The 21,696-nt window shown below is 34.9% G+C and overlaps 1 protein-coding gene across 2 annotated transcripts; it reads left to right on the forward strand.

The window, feature by feature from the left end:
* The first annotated feature begins 5,738 nt into the window (after window positions 1-5,738).
* Window positions 5,739-9,651, forward strand: LOC149185647 (uncharacterized). Of its 2 annotated transcripts, none has more exons than XM_089410756.1 (5): window positions 5,739-7,078; window positions 7,224-7,281; window positions 7,710-7,793; window positions 7,898-8,039; window positions 8,115-8,538. In XM_089410756.1, exons 1-5 carry the CDS (start codon window positions 6,466-6,468, stop codon window positions 8,247-8,249), a joined length of 1,032 nt encoding a protein of 343 aa, XP_089266882.1. In that variant the 5' UTR covers window positions 5,739-6,465; the 3' UTR covers window positions 8,250-8,538. The 2 variants fall into 2 exon arrangements, with proteins under 2 accessions (XP_089266882.1, XP_089266881.1); XM_089410755.1 differs by having other exon boundaries at window positions 5,752-7,078; window positions 8,396-9,651.
* The last annotated feature ends 12,045 nt before the right edge of the window (window positions 9,652-21,696 follow it).

Consider the following 21,696-nt stretch of genomic DNA (forward strand, 5'->3'; position numbering starts at 1 on the left):
ATGGATTCTGGGTGGGGTATAGAACTATGCCACACTAGAGATGTAACTTAACTATAAAGGTGTTGCAGACTTGTAACAAAAGTGTCCATGGGTGTTGTAGATTCTCCTATCTAATGAGATGTTGTAAAAGCTTCTTTCACATTATAGACCTCTTTCTAAAACTTTGCTGATAACTTCTGCTAAAGGTGATGAAATCAAATTTCGTTAAAGACCCATTTGAGGTATTGAAGAGATATTTCTAATGATGTAAGTCACTTGAAATTTCATGACCCGTGGAGTGAGAAAATGATTGCACAAACTCATGGTATGCGTGACCGTGCAACGTTCCAGACATGTGTAACTGCAATTGCTCATATCTCTCAAACTGGGAAACGAAATCAAATTCTGTAAAAATCCCATTTGAGTTAAATAAAAATAATTTCAAATGAGCTATATTTCACCTTCTAAAATTCTATGTGGAGGTTTTAGCACTTGCATGAAGTTTGCCGCAAAATTTTGAAACTGAAATATGCTTCAAACCCTCATTTCCATGGAGTCGTAACTTGAATATGATACCACTAATCCAGATATTGGGGGGAGGCCCCCAAGATCTAAGAAAAATGAAGTGCCAAAAGAAAAGAGGAGAACAAAAAAAAAAAGAAAAAAAAAACACACACACACAAAGGAACTTTATATTAAAATAGAGAATAATTGTAAAGGCTACATTGTGATGGTCAACCTGTCCTTTTACAAAACACGACTTGTTACTTATAGCCTTTTTTTAGTTAAAATACCACATGTAAATTCCATGAGTGGGTAAATACCATGGGTGAATGAATACCATGGGTGGATGTCACTTACAATGCCATGGGTAAATTCCATGAGTGGATAAATACCATGGCAAAATGAATATCAAGGGTGGATGCCACTTACAATACCATGGGAAAATACCATCTGTGAATGAATACTATGAGTGGATGCCACTTACAATACCATGAGTAAATTCCATGGGTGGATAAATACCATGGGTGGATGAATACCATGGGTGGATGTCACTTACAATACCATGGGTAAATTCCATCGGTGGATGAATACCATGGGTGGATGCCATTTTCCATTCGGATCAGACTAGGACTCAGGTAATTGTCCAGAACTCTATGAAACTTTTAGAAATGAAAAATAGCATCGAAACAATGATACATATGAAAATACTTGAACAAGGACTTGACTAGACCCCTATTAGCAATAACAAACATTTTGCCAAACATGTCACAAATATGCATTCTACAGGTTTAAACAACAGATCTGAGCAAAACGGTCTCATACTTATCTAAGAATTACTAAGAAGCATTGATGCCTCATCACAATAATTGCATTACTATCTATTAAGCCATATATTCATGGTACATTCATTGATTAACCAAAACATGACGAGAACCATACATTTTCACTATCATAAAACTCATTCATAACCAACATATAACCAACAAAAATATCAAGGATATAACAACCATATAAGCCACATATAAACAAGTATATTTACCCATAAAATACCAAGGAGAAAGAGAGCTCTTATTGATGATTGCATAGGCCGACCAGGTATGGGACTTCCACGAACCACCCGACCATAGACTAGGCTGAACCAAATCTTTCTTTCAGCCAGTCACCCTTGTGCCATATTCCAAGCATGAATGTGGGATCTCATGGAACACATCCAACAAAACCAACCCAGGGCTTCGAGATGCAAAACCACCTCAACCCTCAGCCAGTGATTCCACCTCATAATTGGACATCACCAACCATCACCAGATTGGTCTCTACGCAAGTTGTACAGGGCTCTAGGGCGTTTGTTCCAACCATGGCTTCCAAGACTAGTAACTCAACCCACAGCTGTCGCTGGGCTTCTAGAGTGTTTGTCCAACCAGGGCTTCCAGGACTAGTAACTCAACCCTTTAAGGGTTTCTAGAGTGTTTTTCCAACCAAGGCTTCCAGGACTAGTAACTCAACCCTTTAAGGGTTTCTAGAGTGTTTTTCCAACCAAGGCTTCCAGGACTAGTAACTCAGCCCAAGCCGTTATAGGGCTTGCAGAGCGTTTGTCCAACCAAGGCTTCCAGGAACTAATAACTCAACCCATAGTTAAAGGCACAAGAAGACCAACCAAAAAACAAAATTAAAACCCACAACCCCATGGCTATCCAGGAAATGGAAAGGCTAGGCAAACCATTGTCAATCTAGGCAATCCTCCATGCCAATGACATATCATAACCAAATAACCACATGCATATGCCATGCATGTCGAAACTAGCAAAAAATTCATACATGCAACTCGGTACCTGCAAGCAAAATCCGTTGTAGCTACTGATACCGCTGTCCTCTTGCACTTTCCTGCTTTTCATTTGCCTTCTTGCTCAAAATCTCAAGTATGCCACACTCCTCCAAGAGTGCTCCAAGAAAACTCTAAGTGTCCAAGAATATGAGAGAGAAAGAGAAAATGAGAGCTCCGAAAGTGAACTCATCAAAAGGCATGAATTGATCCTTAGAAGTATTTTTATTCATGAGACCTCTATTTTTTTCAATTTTCCATTATTTTCTTTCATTTTCCTCCTCACATGCAACGTGTGACCTTTCACCTTCCTTTTCTCCTAATTTCCATTATTTTCATAAATAAATACCAATAAATGCCATTTTGCCTTTCCAAAGCCTTAGCCATTGCCTTTACCAATTTCCATAACCATTGATTAATCACAAGTGATTCCCCATCACTATGTTTCTGCCCAACATTCAACTTGGAATGCGTGTCCCATGACCAAGGTCTTATTTTACCTTTATTAATTTTTACATGGATTTTTTATCAGGGTTGTTACACACACACTAGAGGCCAGTGTCCCCAAAGTCAATACCACTATATACTACAACTCTCACAGAACCAACACCATAGTAGATAACTCCCCCCTGAACTAAAGACAAGCCACAAGAATTGTTGTAGGACACAGAGTCGTGATAGGCGGATTTAAATTCCACAAAGTCTACGCCACGGGGAAAATATCCCTCCTGCGGCAGAGAAACATCACATGAACTACATAAGAACACGAAGTCGAGGTTACCTAGCCAAGAGTGCATAGAAAAAATACTAACTGCCATGTTAATGAGAGGAGAATGAATACCAATTAACATTTGTGGTTGCATGGGGTGGGATAGCCCGCCCCTCCTCCTCCCTCTGTGGACATGAATTCAAGCACCCTGATCTAGGAGTGAGATATGTGTTCATAATAAATCGAAAGATAAGTAATAATATTTTATTATTATTTTTAAATGTTATAATTTAGTTTAAGTTTAAGTGTAGATATTTTTGGATAATATTAATAAAATATTATTTTTAAACATTTAGCTTATTTTAGATGTGTTTATGATGGAGGTAAGTTTATAATAGTTATGATTTATGATGGTGTAAAATATTAGTCTAAATTCATTTTAATTTCGGATTTACTAAATATTGAGAGGAATAAATTTATTAAAGTATAAACTTTTTTAGCATGTAAAATTTGAAGAAAGATTTGTATTTTTCGATCTCTTTTAATATTATAAATTCAAAATTAAAATGGATATAAATTAATTAACTTTACATTAACCAAAAATACATAAAATATTCAATAATAAAAAATAATATCTCAATAATAAGAAAATAATATTTTTAATATAAAATATGTTTTTATTATTTTTCACTTCTTAAAATTTATTTAAATTTTTTTTTTTAAAGTGACCCATTACATTAAAATAAGAGTAAATATAAGAGTAAATATGTATTGAATATCAAATACATAAATACACCACAAAAGTAACCAAATGTAAATTTCATACACTATAGATATGAATACAAAGACCATGCTTACATGAGGAAAACTGTTCTATTTAAACTAAATGCCATTTTCGTATTTAGATTCCCTTCATAAAATAAAATGTCATTTTTTAATCATGTTTCGCTTCATCATCACATACAAATACATGAAATCGTTTGTTGAACTCAAATATTGGTTTGTCGATGACGTACTTATCATATTAAATAAAATTATAAAATTAAAGATGATTTCACCAAAAATCCATTCCCCTGAATTTGATAACCATATTAATATGAAAGTGAATGAAAGTTCATTATCTAAATTTTTATAATATATATATATGTATTTTTTTATAGAAATAATTTGGAAATTGATAAACATCATAATGATGAAAATAAATAATCATTTAAATGGTGAAGATGAAAAAGGAAGATGGTGAGTGTTTATTTTACATTTACAAACATATGTTTACTTTCTAATAATAAAAAATAAATTCAAAAGTAGGTGGGTTGTAGTTTGCAATCTTATTTAAAATTAGCTTATCTTAATGGAGTCATAATCCTTTGTCTCATTCATTGTAGTAGATGTGTCCCTTATGATGTAAGGGGCATAATGATTGGATGTCATTTTCATCTTCATCTAACTTATCACCATGGTTTCAAATTCAATGCTAGCAATTAAACACTAGGGTTTTACTCTAAGACTTAACTCAACATTGATTTAACCCAACGTCTTACAACATGAGTTAATCATAACCACACACTACTTATGTTTACATTTCCAAAGGAACTCCTCTCTCTCTAGAGGATTCATAGCACGTTAAGCCTGGTGAAATTCTTAGCTAGGCCAATTCTCATTAACTTTTTTTAATTTCATTTTTACAAATTGTTTCAACTTTATTTATAAGAATTAAAAGAAAATATAAATATTATAATATTAAAAAACAATATAACCCGATTGATGTATTTTAACCCCCACAACAAACACTTTTAATAAAAAAATTAAATAAATCCATGCTAATTCATAAATTTCACTAATTAATTAGTAAGGCCTATCCATTATACAAACTATTTTAAACGCAAGTTGTTAATCACAAACATTTTTAACAAGAAATTAAATAAATCCATATTAATTCATAAATTTTACTAATTAGTTGACAATGTTTATCTATTATATAGACTATTTTAAGGGTTCCACCAATCGTACTCACAATTTTGCCAATCATACTTCACAATTTCACTAAAATAATTACCAATAACAAAAACATAATAATAGAACCATGTATCATCTATATATAATATTACAACAAATACCATATAAAAATAAATAATCTATATAATATGTAATAAAAAATATTATATAATCTATATATAATCTATGTATATGGTTTTACAACAAATACCATTGTACAATTTAGACTTATGTGATCCATATTAATTGTAACAACATTTTCCGTAAAAATCACATAACCAGTGTAATTCATTTTCAAAACATTAATTGGTCGAAACACATCGACAAAATTTTATTTCATATAATTTATATCAAAAATACAAATACTGTTACAACAAATACCATAACAAATACCATATAAAAATAAACCATATATTATACAATCCACGCATATATGGTATTACAACAAATACCATATAAAGATAAACCATCTATGTAAATATCTCACGAAAGATATTATAAGAGGAATCTGTACAATGGAAAGGCTCATCCCTAATTGGCTACCAAAACTTGGTGTACAAAGTATTTTTTTCCATCCATGGTCAAAAAATGCATCAAATTCCGTATTAAAGAAAAAGAAAGATGGCTGCCTATTTAACCTACGCGGTATGAAAGTGCCAACGACCATAATAACCGAGACACAAATTTTATGGAAGTGACAACGACCATAATAGCCTAGCCAGTAGTCACAAATTTGTTGAAGAAAGGCAGTGATGGAACAAGTACATTTGCAATCAGAGTGCATTGAAATCGAAGCAGCGATTTAAATGTGAAAGAATGGCGGGCGGTGGCATCTTCTAAACTTGCCCACGTAAGTGTCAGGTAAGCTGAAACCAATAACGCCTTTGTGGTGGAGGGCAAAGACCGGCACCTGGAGGACACGAGACTCCCAACACTGTGGACCGGTGGAACCAACCGTCGTTGATTCATTCACCTTTACTCCACACTGTTCATCTACCTTCCTTACATCGTGGGTATCCGTTAGGATCGTATGGTGTTCATGGCACGATACTCAGCATTGAAGAGAAAATGGCAACCTGCAGGCACAGCAGAGGAAACGAGGAGTCTAGAGGCATTTGATTGATTGCTTAAGCTTCATTTCTTGTTTGAGTTGGGAGGATTACAGGTAGTTAGTTACTTTTAAATCGACCCCGCGTTGGTTGGGAGTGGGACTCAGTGGACTCAGTAGCATTCATGGCGTTGCACCTTGATTGGAAATAGGGATAAGGCGGGTGAAAGAAGCCTTCTGGAGGTCATGGCATGCGTGTAGAAGAAGAGGTGGCTTGTGTTTTCAGATTGGTGGGGATGGGCATGGGCATGAGCATATGGGGTTTCTGTTACAGGACTTCCACCAACATCAACAAACTGCAGTTGGGTAGATATGTTGCTGAAAGCGGTGGAGTAATTGATAGATAGATAGATGGAGCAGAAAGAGCAGCAGAAGAAGGACACAAAGTGGAGGACAGAAGAAGAAAAATTAATGATGTCTCCCCAGGCACCCAGATTAGTGGTGGTGGGGAAAGTTGCAGATGCTCAAGGACGGCCGGTTCTACGGCCAGCTGGAAATACAACCCCAACGGCTAAGGTTTCTGAGGCTACAGTTACATTAAAGCAGCAGAAGCCCAAGAGTCCATTAGTGTCTAAACACAACCCCTGTGACTCTCCTGAGCAAGACAAGCAGAACCCATATGGACACAGGCCTATTGTTGTTAGCTCTAGAGTCAAGCCAGGGAAGACTCCTGTTAAAAGCGGACCATGTAAATCTCCACGCAGCCCTGTGGCCAAGTCACCCAAGAGCCCCAGTGTGGGTAACAGCCCGCTCAAAAGCAATGCTGGTTCTTTAAATTTCTCATGCTCCTTCCAAGGTGGTTCTACTGACTCATCATCATGCAAGCCAAAGAAGGTAGTTTCTCCTTCTCAGAGGAAGCTAAGCATGCTGTCGTCTTCCTCTTTCTCTTCTGAAAGCTTTGTGCCCTATGCTCTACGTGAACCCCCAGTGAAGAATGTATGCACCTGGATTACTCCAAAAACTGGTAAGGATGTATGAATGCATGTTGATTGGTTGATAATGTATTTATGTTTTCTTATTTTTCTAATTTATTTTGTGGGTCTATATGCCTCACTGATGAGGGATTTGATCAGCTGCTAGTCCTAATTTATTTTGTGGGCCGAATGCAGATCCACTCTATGCTGCGTTTCACGACGAAGAATGGGGTGTACCAGTACATGATGATAAGTAAGCCCTTTTTCTTCATTTGGGTTTTCCCCTTAATTCCCTTATTGAATTCTTGAGCTATTCTGAATAACCCTTTTTTCAAGAGGATATCATCTGCCCTTTCACAGTTATTGGTGACTCCGACAGGGAGCCAGCGCCAGTTCCAGTATTCCTTGACATTCTCTCTTTTACTCAGAATCTAGATTTTTTAGTCTATAGCATTTGAACTAGAGAACTATCTTTTAGCCAGATACTTTTGTATTTATCTTTTTATGTTTTCTAGCACTGGTCCTAGAAGCACTGATCTAGGATCTAGGAGTTGTTTTGGCATTTCCACTTGGTATTTATACTGGATGTACTCTTTTAGTCTAGTCTGGACCTACTTTTGTGGTCATTCGTTGGGCATTAATAAAATTATCTTGTCTTGTCTTATTATCTCCATCATTCAGGAAGCTGTTTGAACTTCTAGTATTGTGTGGAACATTGGCAGAGCTTAATTGGCCTGCCATCCTGAATGCCAGAGACACTTTCAGGTAAATTGCCCTTACTTCCTTCTATTACAGTCGAGGCAAAGCGCGGAGGAACTTTTTTTAATGTATGAATAAACGCTAACGAAGTTATGGGAAAATCGCTGCAGAGAGGCGTTTGCTGGGTTTGATCCCGTACTGGTTGCTGGCTATGATGACATGAAAATCGCGTCTCTCATGTCCATGAAAAACATCATGTTGCACGAGGGGAAGCTTCGTGGTATTGTGAACAATGCAAAACGCATCCTTCAGGTAATTATCTACGTTTCAACCTTGCGTCTGCAATCAGATTAACTTGAGTCTGAATCTCCGTGCTTAAACTCCCAGGTCAGTGATGCACCGAGAAGCTTCGAAATCCCTACAGGTTGTGGTGCCATTCCTGTTCAAATTAAGGCATACTTGGAGTCCGGTTCCTCGGAGACTTTTCTAGCATCTCGGTGCATCACTAACCTGGAAGTTTAATAAGTCAGAGCTAGTTATAATCTACAAAAAAAAATGATATTGCTTCTGAATTACCTCGTCAGGTCTTTTCTACTATCTTGATTGATGAGCTTTCAGACTCTACTCTGGTTACTACATAGAGGATTGTGTTTTAACAAATTATGCAGATTATGGAGCAGTTTGGATCTCTGGATAGGTATATATGGGGTTTTGTTGGTTACAAGACAACAATAAACAGATATCGATATTCCAGACAAATTCCAGTAAAGACACCCAAGGCAGAAGTTATCAGCAAGGATTTGCAAAAAAGGGGTTTTCGATTTGTTGGTCCCATTGTCATATATTCGTTCATGCAGGTAGCAGGGATGACAAATGATCATCACACTCACTGTTTTAGATGGAAAGAGTGTCTTTTGCTTTCGGTGGGGCAACAAGCAGAGACAGGGGAATGTTATAAAATTGAGGTAGAAGAAGTGAGTGCAAAGGAGACAGAAGAAATTCTTTTAAAATCATTTGAGAAGGCAAACTTACAGAAGTGAACGTCTATGCTACGGAACTAGAAACAGGACTAGAGGGTTGTGGGGATAAGAAACTTGAATCCACCGCCTGCCTCCCAGCAAATGTTATGCATATAAAATCGTTTAGTGATGTACTGATGTAGTGTCAAGAGGGGATTGGAAAGAGAATGGGGGTTGGATCGAAATGAGAATTTTCTGGTAACATAGATAAAAGATCCTTTCACTCACAAGCCGCAACTATAATTTGAGCTGGGATGTATGTATTTTACAGTGATGCTTTTGATAAAGCTCTTCTCAGGAGAGGTTGACAGAGCCATTTAAGACCGGTAGAGGTCTAACATATGTGATCAAGTTAAACCATAATTGTGCATCACTTTTTTCCATATGACAGTTGGTTGTAGAGGTCTAACGTAGATGCTGAAATTGAACCCTGAATTATGCATCATTTTTGCCCATATCTCAGCTGCTTGTAGCGGTCTAACGTAGATGGTGAAGTTAACACATGAATTATGCATTATGTAAGTGAGCTGAACTCATTCTTCACTAGCGTGCTGGTTCTACCTTCAGGAGTGCTCGAACTGTTTGTACTTCAACTGCAGATTGTGGAAGACATTCATTTTTTTCTTGCAAAGGAGTGTTGTTTATGCATGGAAGAAATCAACCAGAGATGTGGCTTCAGCCGGCAAATGGTTTTCTCCCAAGGAGGTGTATATGACAGTAGGAGTACATTCTGTAAATAAATTTGGGGAAGTTGAATGCTATTTTTTCCTTCGTTCTTTGCAACCACATTTGAATTTTCTTCAGTGGTTGGCATATTGTCTTTATTCGGCAGATCCCCTCATTTTGTATGACTGGCTACATATAAATTTGATGATTGAGATACGTCGTTCCGTACTCTTCCTGGAGCCTATGGCATATTTGAATCCTGTCAATATTCTCCTATTAAATTTTGTTGATAAAGTTCCTTGGCTATTGAAAGTTTTAATTATTTTTCATTCTTTTCTACCAAGCTTCTTCACCTTTGCTTCAGATGCTTCAACTTGCTCGCATGTTACAGTCTGTTTGTAGTTGTAATATAAGTTTAATAAACTTTATTTTAAGGTCTTAAATTCTTGTGTATTGCATGATAAGAGGTTCCAATAATTGAATATATCAAACAATCAATTTGCCTAGGGCAATTATTCTGTGCTACTTAGACATGCCGGTTGTTACTGGATAAATGATGGTGGTGCATGTTGTCTCTATTGAATATTCTAGATGAAAGTGAAAGCAGATCTCTTCATTTTGTATGACTAGCTGCTTATTAATTTATTTGAGATATACAACTTTCGGTACTCTTCCTGGAATCTGTGGCATGTTGGAATCCTTTCCATATTCTCTTATGAAATTTTTATGGATGAAGTTTCTTGACCATCTGAAGCTTTAATTATCCGCCATTCCTTGCTACGAAGGTTTAGCTCTTTTGCTTCAAACGCTTCAACTTGCCGGCATGTAGCAGTATGTTTGTTTGCAGTTGTCATGTAACTTCAATAAATGTAACTTAAGGTCTAAAATTCTTGTTTATGCTACATGTTAAGAGGTTTCATAAATGAATATACTGAACAATCAATTTCTTTCGGTCAAGTTTTTTGTGCTATTTAGACATGGCAGTTGTCCCTGGATATACGATGGTGGTGCTAAAATAGATATCTCTTTCCTGCTATATTTACAGAATCTTGAGAAAATAAGCACTATGCAGGCAATAACCAGATGCTGAACTGTGAAACTCTTGAGTTATGCAACTCTTGTTTAGCACTAAAAGCATTTGCTTCTCCATGAAGAGTTTTAGTTTAAACTTCTTTATGATTCAGATATTTAGGTAAGGAGGATTAGGCTTGGTGAGTAATTTCACCTGAAGTTCCTCTGCATATTGTGAGGTTTTATATGGATTATTCTTTTGAAGCACATTCCCCTGTACGAAGATGGCCTACGTCTTTCTTTATTTCAAAGGAGAATAATATACTTGGTCAGAGAGCTTTGAAAATTCAACCTTTTTAGAAGTCCTGGCAGTGAAATCGTCTCCAGAGTTAAACTCAACAATATTGACATGCATTACGGCTCTGTATAACAGTGCTACTGCCTTTGCAACCCTGCAACCATTGGGGCTCATGTACCTGCAATCTTACTATGGAGTAACTGGTGTCTATTTCATGGTCCATTAGTTTTCATGATCCATCTCCACATGCAGTATTGCTCTGACTCTGACCTGTGCAGGTGCTTGTCAGTAATCTGTGTCGACAAACTATTTTCTTTTCTCAAAATATTCTGTTTCCTGTGCATTCAGAACATTGTCCGGTTAACTGTCTAGCGAAAGACCTCACTGTTTCCTTCTCATTAAGATCAGTCTCGAGAGGGTCTTTTGCAGACACATCCAGACCATGTCTCCGGACGTTTTGTGATTAGTGCTGGAAGGGAGCAATCTTGCCTACGACAGATAATAAGCTTAGTTAAAAATGATGAATGTTGGTGTGTATAAATGTTAATCTTCTGCAGTGGTCCTTAACCAAACGGACCTACTATTGAAACCGAAATAGACGAGGAACAATAGTGACAGAAAAGAAGCAAAGAAATAATCGGGGCACCTGCACTCTGAGCGGTGGATTGTACCTGCAAATCTTAGTAATGGACTGTCCAATAAAAAACAGTAACTGATTCAAAATAATCTGAGATACATGAGTGGGAAAAACCTAATGAAATCTTAATTTAATGTTTAAATAACTAATAAGAGACATTAAACCCTTATTACATATATGTGACATTTTTACAAATATAACATTATTACGAAATCTTGAGCATATACAATATAGCTCAGGTATGCAGAGTCTTATAACTACTAAGCGTGTTGTGTTTACACAACAGTTCCATTTTTTTCACTTAAATATTTTAAAATAACAGGATGTGTGTCAAAATCTCTGAGATATAAAATTTTGCAAATCCCTGCGAAGAAATACTTTCAGAGTCCTTCAAAGGGATAACTTCAGAACAATAGCTAGCACACCCAAAGAGACCATGAAGAATTTTTGTATCGTTTTTGTTAAATTTTAATTTAACCTCTACAAAAGTGAGAGGTGAACATGGTATTATTAGTCTTGATAGTTACTTTCAGGGATAGTGCATTTATAAGAGGTGAACATGGTATTATTAGTCTTGATGGTTACTTTCAGGGATAGTGCATTTATATCTAGATATTATTATTATTATCATCAAATTTTAAAGTCACAATTAATCTAGAGACTAAATTAGTGTATGAGATCTCATTATTTGTGAGACAAGGGACTCATTTTTTCCCAGTGATTTGACTGCTAAGCCTATGAAAGCATATATACTCTACCCTTCTACAGATAAGGGACCAACTTCCGACGAGTGATTTGACTACTAAATCTATGAAGGCATACATACTCTACCCCTCTGGGTTTGAACCTATAACCATTAAACCGACTCAAACTGTATATGAACTTATTTTGCTTTAGATGACATGGTGGTAAAAAAACCAAAACAATTGAATGATGTGGTTTTTTTTTTTTTAATAATTTTTGTGACATAGATGGACCAAAGATTTTGCCTTTCATCTGATTTAACGTTTTGTCTTAATCAGTAATTACTACTAATTCCAGGTACTCATACCCGCATTAATGTAAAGGATACAAATTACCCAAACAGATGGTGCTGGTCAGAGTGCCACCCCAATGAAAATTCGTGTGAATTTCACCATACAGCAAGAGTGTTTGACGGTCTCCAAATTGACCATATACCACAAAAAAAAATCTAAATGCAATGGTTTTGCGGGTCCCCGATTCGATTTGAGTCAAAACTAAATGAAATCCAAATCCACCGTATCAATCGAAACTGCTAAATTCTGATTAGCTGGATTGTAGCTTGAATGGGTAGAAAAGGTTGATTTTGGTAAACCTTACCTTGGGCCCTGGCATTTTCCTACCTTCAGATTTGACTCCTGCTAAGGAGTTATTGTCAAGTGCCCTATTGGTGGGCAGGGCTAGTGGGCAGGGCTTCTCTGTATGTTCCGTTAATGCCCGATTCTCTATCAGCAACAGGATAGAGAATATTCGAAGCTCAAAGTTTAAGTTAAAATTTTATATAATTTAATTTATCTGGGTTAATAATAAAGAATAGGTATTAATTCATAATAAATATTAAAATATTTATTTCATTTATTATAATACATATTAACATATCAAAACATTTTATACGTTTCATAATACATATTATTATACTAAAAATTAAAAAATCATAAAAACTAAATAAAGTATAATTTTATTTTAAATTAATATTTATGGTTGTAAATTATAAAAAAACATATTTAAATATGGAACAAACTTTTTAACCATAGAGATTTAGTCTATTTTACCATAAATATTTTTAATTTGTAAATAGGTTTTGGGCCAGTACCCTGAATTATCAATATCACGTGTGGACAACTTATAATTTATTTCATATGAAATTTGTTATGTATTTTTTTTAATTAATTTATTTAATTAAAACGAAAAAATACATAACTACTTTGAAAATGAATCCCAATCTTTGATTTGTACATATTACTATGAATATTCTAGAATATTATGTGAAGGTTAAATCTCCACCATACACCTAATAATTATTCTAAATAAAAAAAATACAAAAAATGAACAGCTCTGTTAAAGTGGAAGCTAAAGTGATTATCAAAATATTTGATTGCACATAGAAGTATTTCACAGCGCAGTGTCATATAGATGTTGTAATATAGATTAAGATTTTTTGATTGTACGTAAATGTATTTTTCTGCATAGTGTGAGATGTTGTAATATAAATATTTGATTGCATATATAAGTATTTTACAGCACAGTCTGTAGATGTTTTAATATAGTGCGATAAAGTGTGATATAAATGTTTTAAGGTATTTAACGATACAGTGTGATATAAATGTTGTGATATAGATTAAGATATTTGATTGTACAGAGATGTATTTTACAATGCAGTGTGATATAGATGTGATCTAATGCATATAGATGTATAGATGTTGTGATAAGAATGTTTATTTAAAAACAATAATAAATATAATATTAGTGAAGAATAAATATAAAATTTAATTAAAAAAAAATTAGATTTATATATGGGGTTTTGGAGTTGGATAGATGGTGATCGGGTGCTTTCTTAAGACACTTCTTGATCTGAAGTCACAGGTTTTCTTAAGACACTCATTGATGTGTGCTTTCTTAAGACACTTCTTGGTGTGAAGTCACAGGTTTTCTTAAAACACTCCTTGATGTGAAGTCACCGGTTCAATTTCTGGCTAGATCAAAATAATATATTGAACATGTGCTGCCAAACTAAAAAAACACAACTTAGATTTTTCATAACTATAAATTTATCAATAATCATAAGAATCAAATCTCTTTAATATATAAATCTTTTTTAATTTTCCCTTTTAAAAAAATTTAAAACTTAAAAAAATTTAATTCCTTTACCTGAAAAATTGGTACATAAAAAAATTTAATTCCTATAATAAAGAAATTCCCCTCCACATTTAATGGATCTAGATTGATACATAATTCTACGCCAAGCACTTGTGAGACAGTTAGATAAATATTAGACAAGAAAAAGAAATTTCAGGGCTGCCTGCTCCTGTGGATTGCATACTGTATTTTGTTTGTTTGGACAGCCAAGTTAATGAATTTCTGATTATGAGTTTACTTTAAGACCATAGATTCCCATGTTGGACATCCTCCAAAATATAAACAGTCTAGGAATTTATCCTTTTAAAGAACACTAGGAGTGGAAACGTTTTTTTAATAAGAAGATGACAGAGGAACAGAGTTTTTTCAGAGTCACTTTTCATTTGATCGACATTGACTGACTTTTTGACTGGTATTTAAACATTTTTTTTTTTCTTCTTCTGGATTTTTCCCTGCGATTGAGTAACTGTGGATTTAGACAGAGACAACCCCAACTAATTGGTCTGTTTTTCCTTCCATGCTCAGTCAGTTTGGAGTTTAAAGTAGGTTGGTTTCCTGTCCTAACTTGTCGGTCATAGGAGAGAGTTGTCTGGCCATTCTTCAGAGGGACGATAGGACAGTGGGTAGCACATCATACTATCAGAGGGGATTCTACTTGTGTGGCCACAATTAAGAGACGATGGGAGGATGGAACGGTGGGTAGCACATCATACTATCAGGTGATTCCAATTAGGATAGTTCTGCCACTCGCCAATAACTTTGCTTCACAACTCCGTGAAGTGCTCCCAGTTAGGTTGATCAACTAGAAACCTTACATAGGTTACTTGCAATGAAAATACATTGTAGAAAAAAACATTAAATACCTCAAAAATGTTGAAAATTTTATAATAGTCTTTATAATCTGGTTCTGAAGCAAATTGAAACATGAGTAATAATTAAGAATTATAGTTTTCACCAATTTGAGTTTTCTGTTGTTAGATTCGCACTACATAATTTAGTTCTCAGAAAAATTCAAAATATATATATATATATATATATAATTTTAAGGTTATGGTTAAGTTACATATCACATTATTTTTTCTAAGTTAAGACTACTGCTATATTAAGAAAGAAAAAATATTTACAGATGTTTACATCCCGCGAGGAGACCGAAGCCAGTCCTCCATCTGAAAAGCTTTAACCAAGCCATGAGACACAGTCCATTATAGTTCCTGGACATAAAGCAGCCTAGACTCAAACTGACAAAAAAATCATAGTTGCTGGCAGTACCAAGCCAGCTTACATCAGTGACCTTTTGACAAAAAGAACAAAAATCTGAAGCCTGAGACTTGCAGCGACGCCTGTACCGAGTCTCAGGACTGAGTTGGACATAAACATAGACTCTAAAACACAACAAGTTTTGCAACAACATGACTAAAAGAAAAAGCAGAGCAGAGCACCCGAGAGCTAGATTGGATGGTCTGAAGAAGCCTCCTGCTTGCCTTTGTCTGGGCTTGGCGAGTCGAGCCAAATCACCAGCCCGTCCTCGTTCTGATGCTGTTCTCCCTGATTTGCCGGGGCACAAGCGTTGAAGACGTCCACTTCCATGTTTGAGTTGGGCGGCGGCAAGACCTCTTGCACAGAGGCCGCGTATCCAGAAATACCCTGTATCGGAGCACAGGAGCTAAAGACATCCATCTCCATATTGGAATTGGGCTGTGGCAAGATCTCTTGCACCGAGACGTCATAACCAGAAGATTCCTGTGGAGCAGGCTGGACCGGGGCTGATTGAATTGGGGCAACCACATGTCGACGAGTGCGATGCACCAATCCTTCCATATCCCCCAGGAGGATATCGCTTTCATGGACCAATTCAGCAGTTGGGGAACTTGAATTTGACAGGTCGGGCTCTTCTTCAGATATGAATACTGTAAAGGTGACAACCACCTCTGGTCTCACAAGGCGGCTTGGAAAACGGAATCTAAACGTCTGGTAGGTGCCCTGTGGGAGCAGGCATTCCTGTTCAGAACTGGGCGACGATGGTGGCTCAGCAGCGATGGGCTCAACCGGGTAAAGGTCTTCCAAGACCACGCGGGTGCCAGACCTCCCTCCCCGCATAGGAACCCCACGACTGCGTGGCATTGCTTGAAGACTTAGCGCTCCCAAACACGCAGTAATCCCTTGGATGCCTGCAAACTGAAAGCCCTCTCTCCGAGCACTGAAGGCGACTATGGAACCGTTCTGTGCCATAACTGGTCTGTCAAAGTCGTTATAATGCATTACCTTCTGTCTCAACACGGGGGAAAGGCCTTGGCCTCCTCTCCCCTTTCGCATCATAGCCTGAGCAGCCATGCTCGGCATCAATGCCGCTTCCCTCTTCCCTTGCTGCAGACCAAGAACATTAACTTGCTGCATTAATTCACTGCGTTTTGTACCGGCCTCCATGTACATTCGTCGGCGGTCCTCCCAGCCTCCATGTGTCATGGCGCATGCCATCCTTAATAGCTAGTAGAGACACCCGCATCCGGGTGAAGTTAGACATCACATTAGTGTATATAAAATTAAATTTAAATATTATATATTATAAGAAAAAAAATTCTCATGTATGATATAATATTGTTTTTATTTGTTTAAGAGTTTGTTTTCATTGGATGTAAAGAAATAGATTAACCACTTAAAAGTAGGTGGCTTAATTTTCCTTGAATAAAGATGATGAGTCAAACTTAGTTGTATTGGGTGTTGTTCTCTTTCACACTCTACTCCTTTCTTCTTTCTTTTAGTACTAACTTTCTCTTCTTTAAAATCATTTTATTTTATAAATAAACTTATCTATTTTCCCTTTATTTCCATCGTCTTCAACATTTAAATTTCGAACAATTTCAATACCATATTTCAAACTATCCAATTTCAATCATTTCTTAATATGACTTCATTACCATGTCGAACACCTATTTTGCTCTACACCCAACATTTCATCTCCTTCGTACAAATTGTTGTCTCACACTTCTACTGCTTAAAAATGTTTTCACCTAATTACTTTTGCATATTTTTTAAATATACATTTTTTAAATAATAAAATTCATTTCCAAAATGATGATATCACTTTTCCTAATAAACCTCATGCCAAAGTTATCTTATATATAAAATCTTAAATTTGTAATTCTGCATATCATGTTCAGCCTCCTTCCCACATGTATCTTTGAATATTTACATCAAAACAATGTATCCTTCTGCATGTAACTTTCATCTACTTAAAACACCTTGCTAGGTATTAATATTGGTTTCATTGTGGTTAGATAAGAATTATTATAGGAGTAGTAATCTTTGAATATTTGCATCAAAAGAATGTATCCTTCCACATGTATCTTTCATCTACTTTAAAATATCTTATTAGGTATTAATATTGGTTTCATTGATGTTAGATAATAGTAATTTTACATAAAAATGATACAATGTTAGTTTAAATTTATTTTATAATTAATTTGTAATTTGTAATTTTATTTTATAATAGTAATTTTACATAAAAATGATACAATGTTAGTTTAAATTTATTTTATAATTAATTTGTAATTTTATTTTTTCCTAAATAAAAATTATAATTTTAAAGAAATATTTGAAAAACAAAATATAATTTTAAATTTTTTTAATAATACATATTCGTTTATAATAATTGATATATGAATTTAGTTGTGTGTGTTTTTCAATGCAAAGTTCTATGAACATTTATGATTCATATTTTAAATAAATGTAAAAAAGAATGTATCTATTTTATAATATATATATTTTTATAAGTTTGGCAGGACTATATCTTCATCATGTCACTTCAATCCAGGTTGGGAATTGAACCGATGACTTCACATCAAAATGTAAAAAAATATTATATCTATTTTATAATATATATATTTTTATAAGTTTGGCAAGACTACATCTTCATCATGTCACTTCAATCCAGGTTGGGAATTGAACCTATGACTTTACATCAAGGAGTGCCTTAACAAAGCGATGACTTCACATCAAAGAATGCCTTATAATAATTTAATTGTATATAATTATTTTTTATTTTTTATTTTATTGAAATTTCATATAAGGAATATATACCAATTGAACTTGGTTGAAGAGAATAACAATTATTACTCCTAACTACCCAAACAAATCTAATTAAAATTTGTTTTATTTATAACCAATTTACTTATATTATTGTTATTTTTATAACTTATAACACTTTGTTTTTTAGTATTCACAATAACACTTAATATAATTTATTAGTGTAGATTATTTATATTTTACATTATAACTTCACAACTTATATTATAAGGAATTAATTTTATCGATTGAGGATAACACTTAATTGGAATTTATTATTGTAGATTATTTATATTTAACATTAAAACTTCATAATTTATATTATAAGGAATTAATTTTATCTAGTTCTTTTGCATTGAGTTTCTTTTTTCTTTATTTTTTCTAAGTTGATTTTTCATTAATATTTCGAAAGTATACATATGTTTAAGATACCTTTTATCTCTAGCCTGCCACTTGGGATATCAAACTAGAGACAGAAGAGTATGGATTCCAAAATAGCAAAATTAGATAGAAAATGTAGTGCCTTGCTCTGGTTGACTGACTCTGATATTACATTAGGCTTGATATAGTCTTAGGGTTTATACATTATTCTTTGAGGACCCAAAGTCGAGGATTTGGTTATTTGACTTTTATTATTAGTGGATGTAATAATAATCGTGATATGATAGTTTGATGTTATGATGATAATGGTTGTGATGGACATATTTGATGACTAAACCTAATCATGTGATGGATTCACTATGTTGTCTTGCTTACATTAACTTCTTTCTTACAATTAACGATTATGTTGATGACTATGCCATGGTGATGATTTAGAATACATAATTTTATTGATAACTAACATTATGAACAAATATTGTTGATGATTGTTGAGGGTGGTAGGAAACCACTAGATATACTTGCATGTGATGAGTCGACAACCTCTGGTTTGATTGAATTGCATACTAATGTCTAAAAAAATTAAAGTACAATTTAAAATTATGTTGTGGTTTCTAATGGACAAGTTAGCTACTTGGCCAAATGACTCACACATGGGTGGTGGGGTTGTACAGATAGATGGAACTTCATGGGAGGGGTGGGACAACGCCCTTGATTTCACCCACTAGCACTCTCTCCATGACTTGTGCTAGAAGGTGTTGGGACACCTTCGTGTTGAAGATCATAATGTCGTGGGGGTGAACCCCAAATTGGGTTGCTCACGAGGATTTACTTGGGGGTGCATCAAGGCAGATTCCTTGATCCCCAACATCATTAATCTCACTATAGAGGGTGACATAGAAGAGGACAATGGTCTATGTTGTCACACTTAGTTTTTCCCTTTGTAATCACAAGATGCCCGAAGGGCAAGCAGCGTGGCACCCTTGGAACTTCAAGGGAAGTTCTTGAAGGGAATGATCAACTTGGCACCCTTGGCATCAAGAAGGAAAAATTGAAAGATAATTAAGAGTTGATAATAATACAATTATGAGCACTAATTCACACCATATAGTAAGAGAGCTTTTATAGTCAAATTAACTAAATCAAGAGTAATTTAACCTTGAGATAAAGGGAGAATAAGAATTGTAAAAATTGGGCCAACTGAGTAGCTCTACCCTTCTCACGTTTGGAAAATATTAGGTAGATAATGTGCATTAAAAATAACTCCAAAGTATATAAGTGTTCTAATAACAAAGAGGAAGGGGACATAGAGTTAACGTTAATCCAAGGATGGTTTAACCTCATTAAAAAAGGAGGATGGTGTATGAAATTAAAAAATAATAATTTAAAATTTAGAAATTTAGTTTCATGCGAGAACCTCCATGCGACAAGAGCATAATACAAAGATCTCCATTCAAGAATTGAACTTGAGATAAAATAAGGTGTAGTTATGGAACCAAATCTGAGACCTAGTAGTTGACTTCAGTAATGAACACAAAATAAGGAGTATAAAAATGGAAACAAGAGACATCTTGGAGAAGAAAAAGGGAGTCATGTTAGGGTGAGAGAAATTATGATTCTTACTAAGAAGTAAATGATTTAGGAGAGCCTTGGTGAGAGACTGACATATGGATGGGTGAATAAGCAAGATTATAGATTACTAAAAATATTTTATTTTGCATGGAGTGACAAATGTCACCTATAAAGCCTCCCATAAAAGAACAAGAAAACTATGGGGGAGGGAGCATTTTTTTTCCCTAGTGTTGGATGAATTACATAATGTTATTGTGATAGTGACTACTAAGTCTATAGTGAGTTTGGTGTAATGGAGGCCATGAGAGAGGGAGCTCTTGAGCTAGGAGCTCTCTCCTCCACTTTCTAGTATTCTTCCTCTACTTTGTAGCCCCATTACAGCTCGGGGGTCCATAAGGAAGAAGAGTACCCAAGGAATACACTGGGAGGTCAATCAGTGAGTTGGAAATGTTTGGTCGAGACGCAACATCCTTCGCATATGTAGGCAAGCGATGACAAGGGAGTGCAAGAACCATTGAAGCTAAGATTGATACTCCACCCCTTTGGTGCACAATATCTTGGGTGTCCATAAAGTTCTCTTACATGCCTATATGATTGTCAAAGTGAAGGATATTACATATAATTGTAAAATTATGGACTTTTGATGTATGTGCCTTAAAATTATTATGTGGTTCTCATATTAGATTTTGTTAATGGATGATTAGTTTTAAAAGGAAACCTTTATTTGCTTATTATTTGAATTATAATAGCTTAGAATGCACCACTTATTTGTTAATAAAATATGACCATGGTTTCTTGCATCTAATAACTTGTTGTTATTATCTTGAGTTGGGTTTGTAATTTTGAAAAAATAAAAATAAATAAATAAATTCAATATATACATGAGTATATGGTGTCATATGGAATGTCCCGACACTTGGTATCAAAGCCTAGGTTCAACCTCTAGGAACTATGGACCCTTTTTGCTTCTTTCCCCTTTTGTTTCTTTAATTTTTCTCCTTCTGCTTACCCCTTTTTGTTTCTTTAATTTTTCTCCTTTTGCTTACTCCATTTTATTTTGAAGCTCACCAACCTTCTCTTTTAGCTTTTTAAACCCTTTAAAATATGCACAAACCCCCTTTAACAATAATATGATCAAGATATTTCAACCCTTCTAGCTCAATATTTGATATTTATGCTACAAACTTAAAGATTTCAACTTCTCAATGCCAACATATTTTATCCTCATATGCAATTTTAAGAATTTCCCCACCTTGTAAAGCAGGGTGCATGTTCACTTCAAGCTAATTGTTATAATTCACCATCCTTATTACCTGAAGCTGGAGATATACTCAAATGATAAGCTTTATTAGGCACAAAATCTACAACAACAAGTATGATGCATATTTTGTGACCATTTATTGCTACAAATGCAAGGTTTTCCTACCAATGAGGTGATATGCTCTCATC

Source organism: Pinus tabuliformis, chromosome 3_1, assembly GCF_031772625.1.
Source record: "Pinus tabuliformis cultivar Carrire ecotype Pingquan chromosome 3_1, CPIR1, whole genome shotgun sequence".
In the NCBI taxonomy this organism is placed as follows: domain Eukaryota; kingdom Viridiplantae; phylum Streptophyta; class Pinopsida; order Pinales; family Pinaceae; genus Pinus; species Pinus tabuliformis.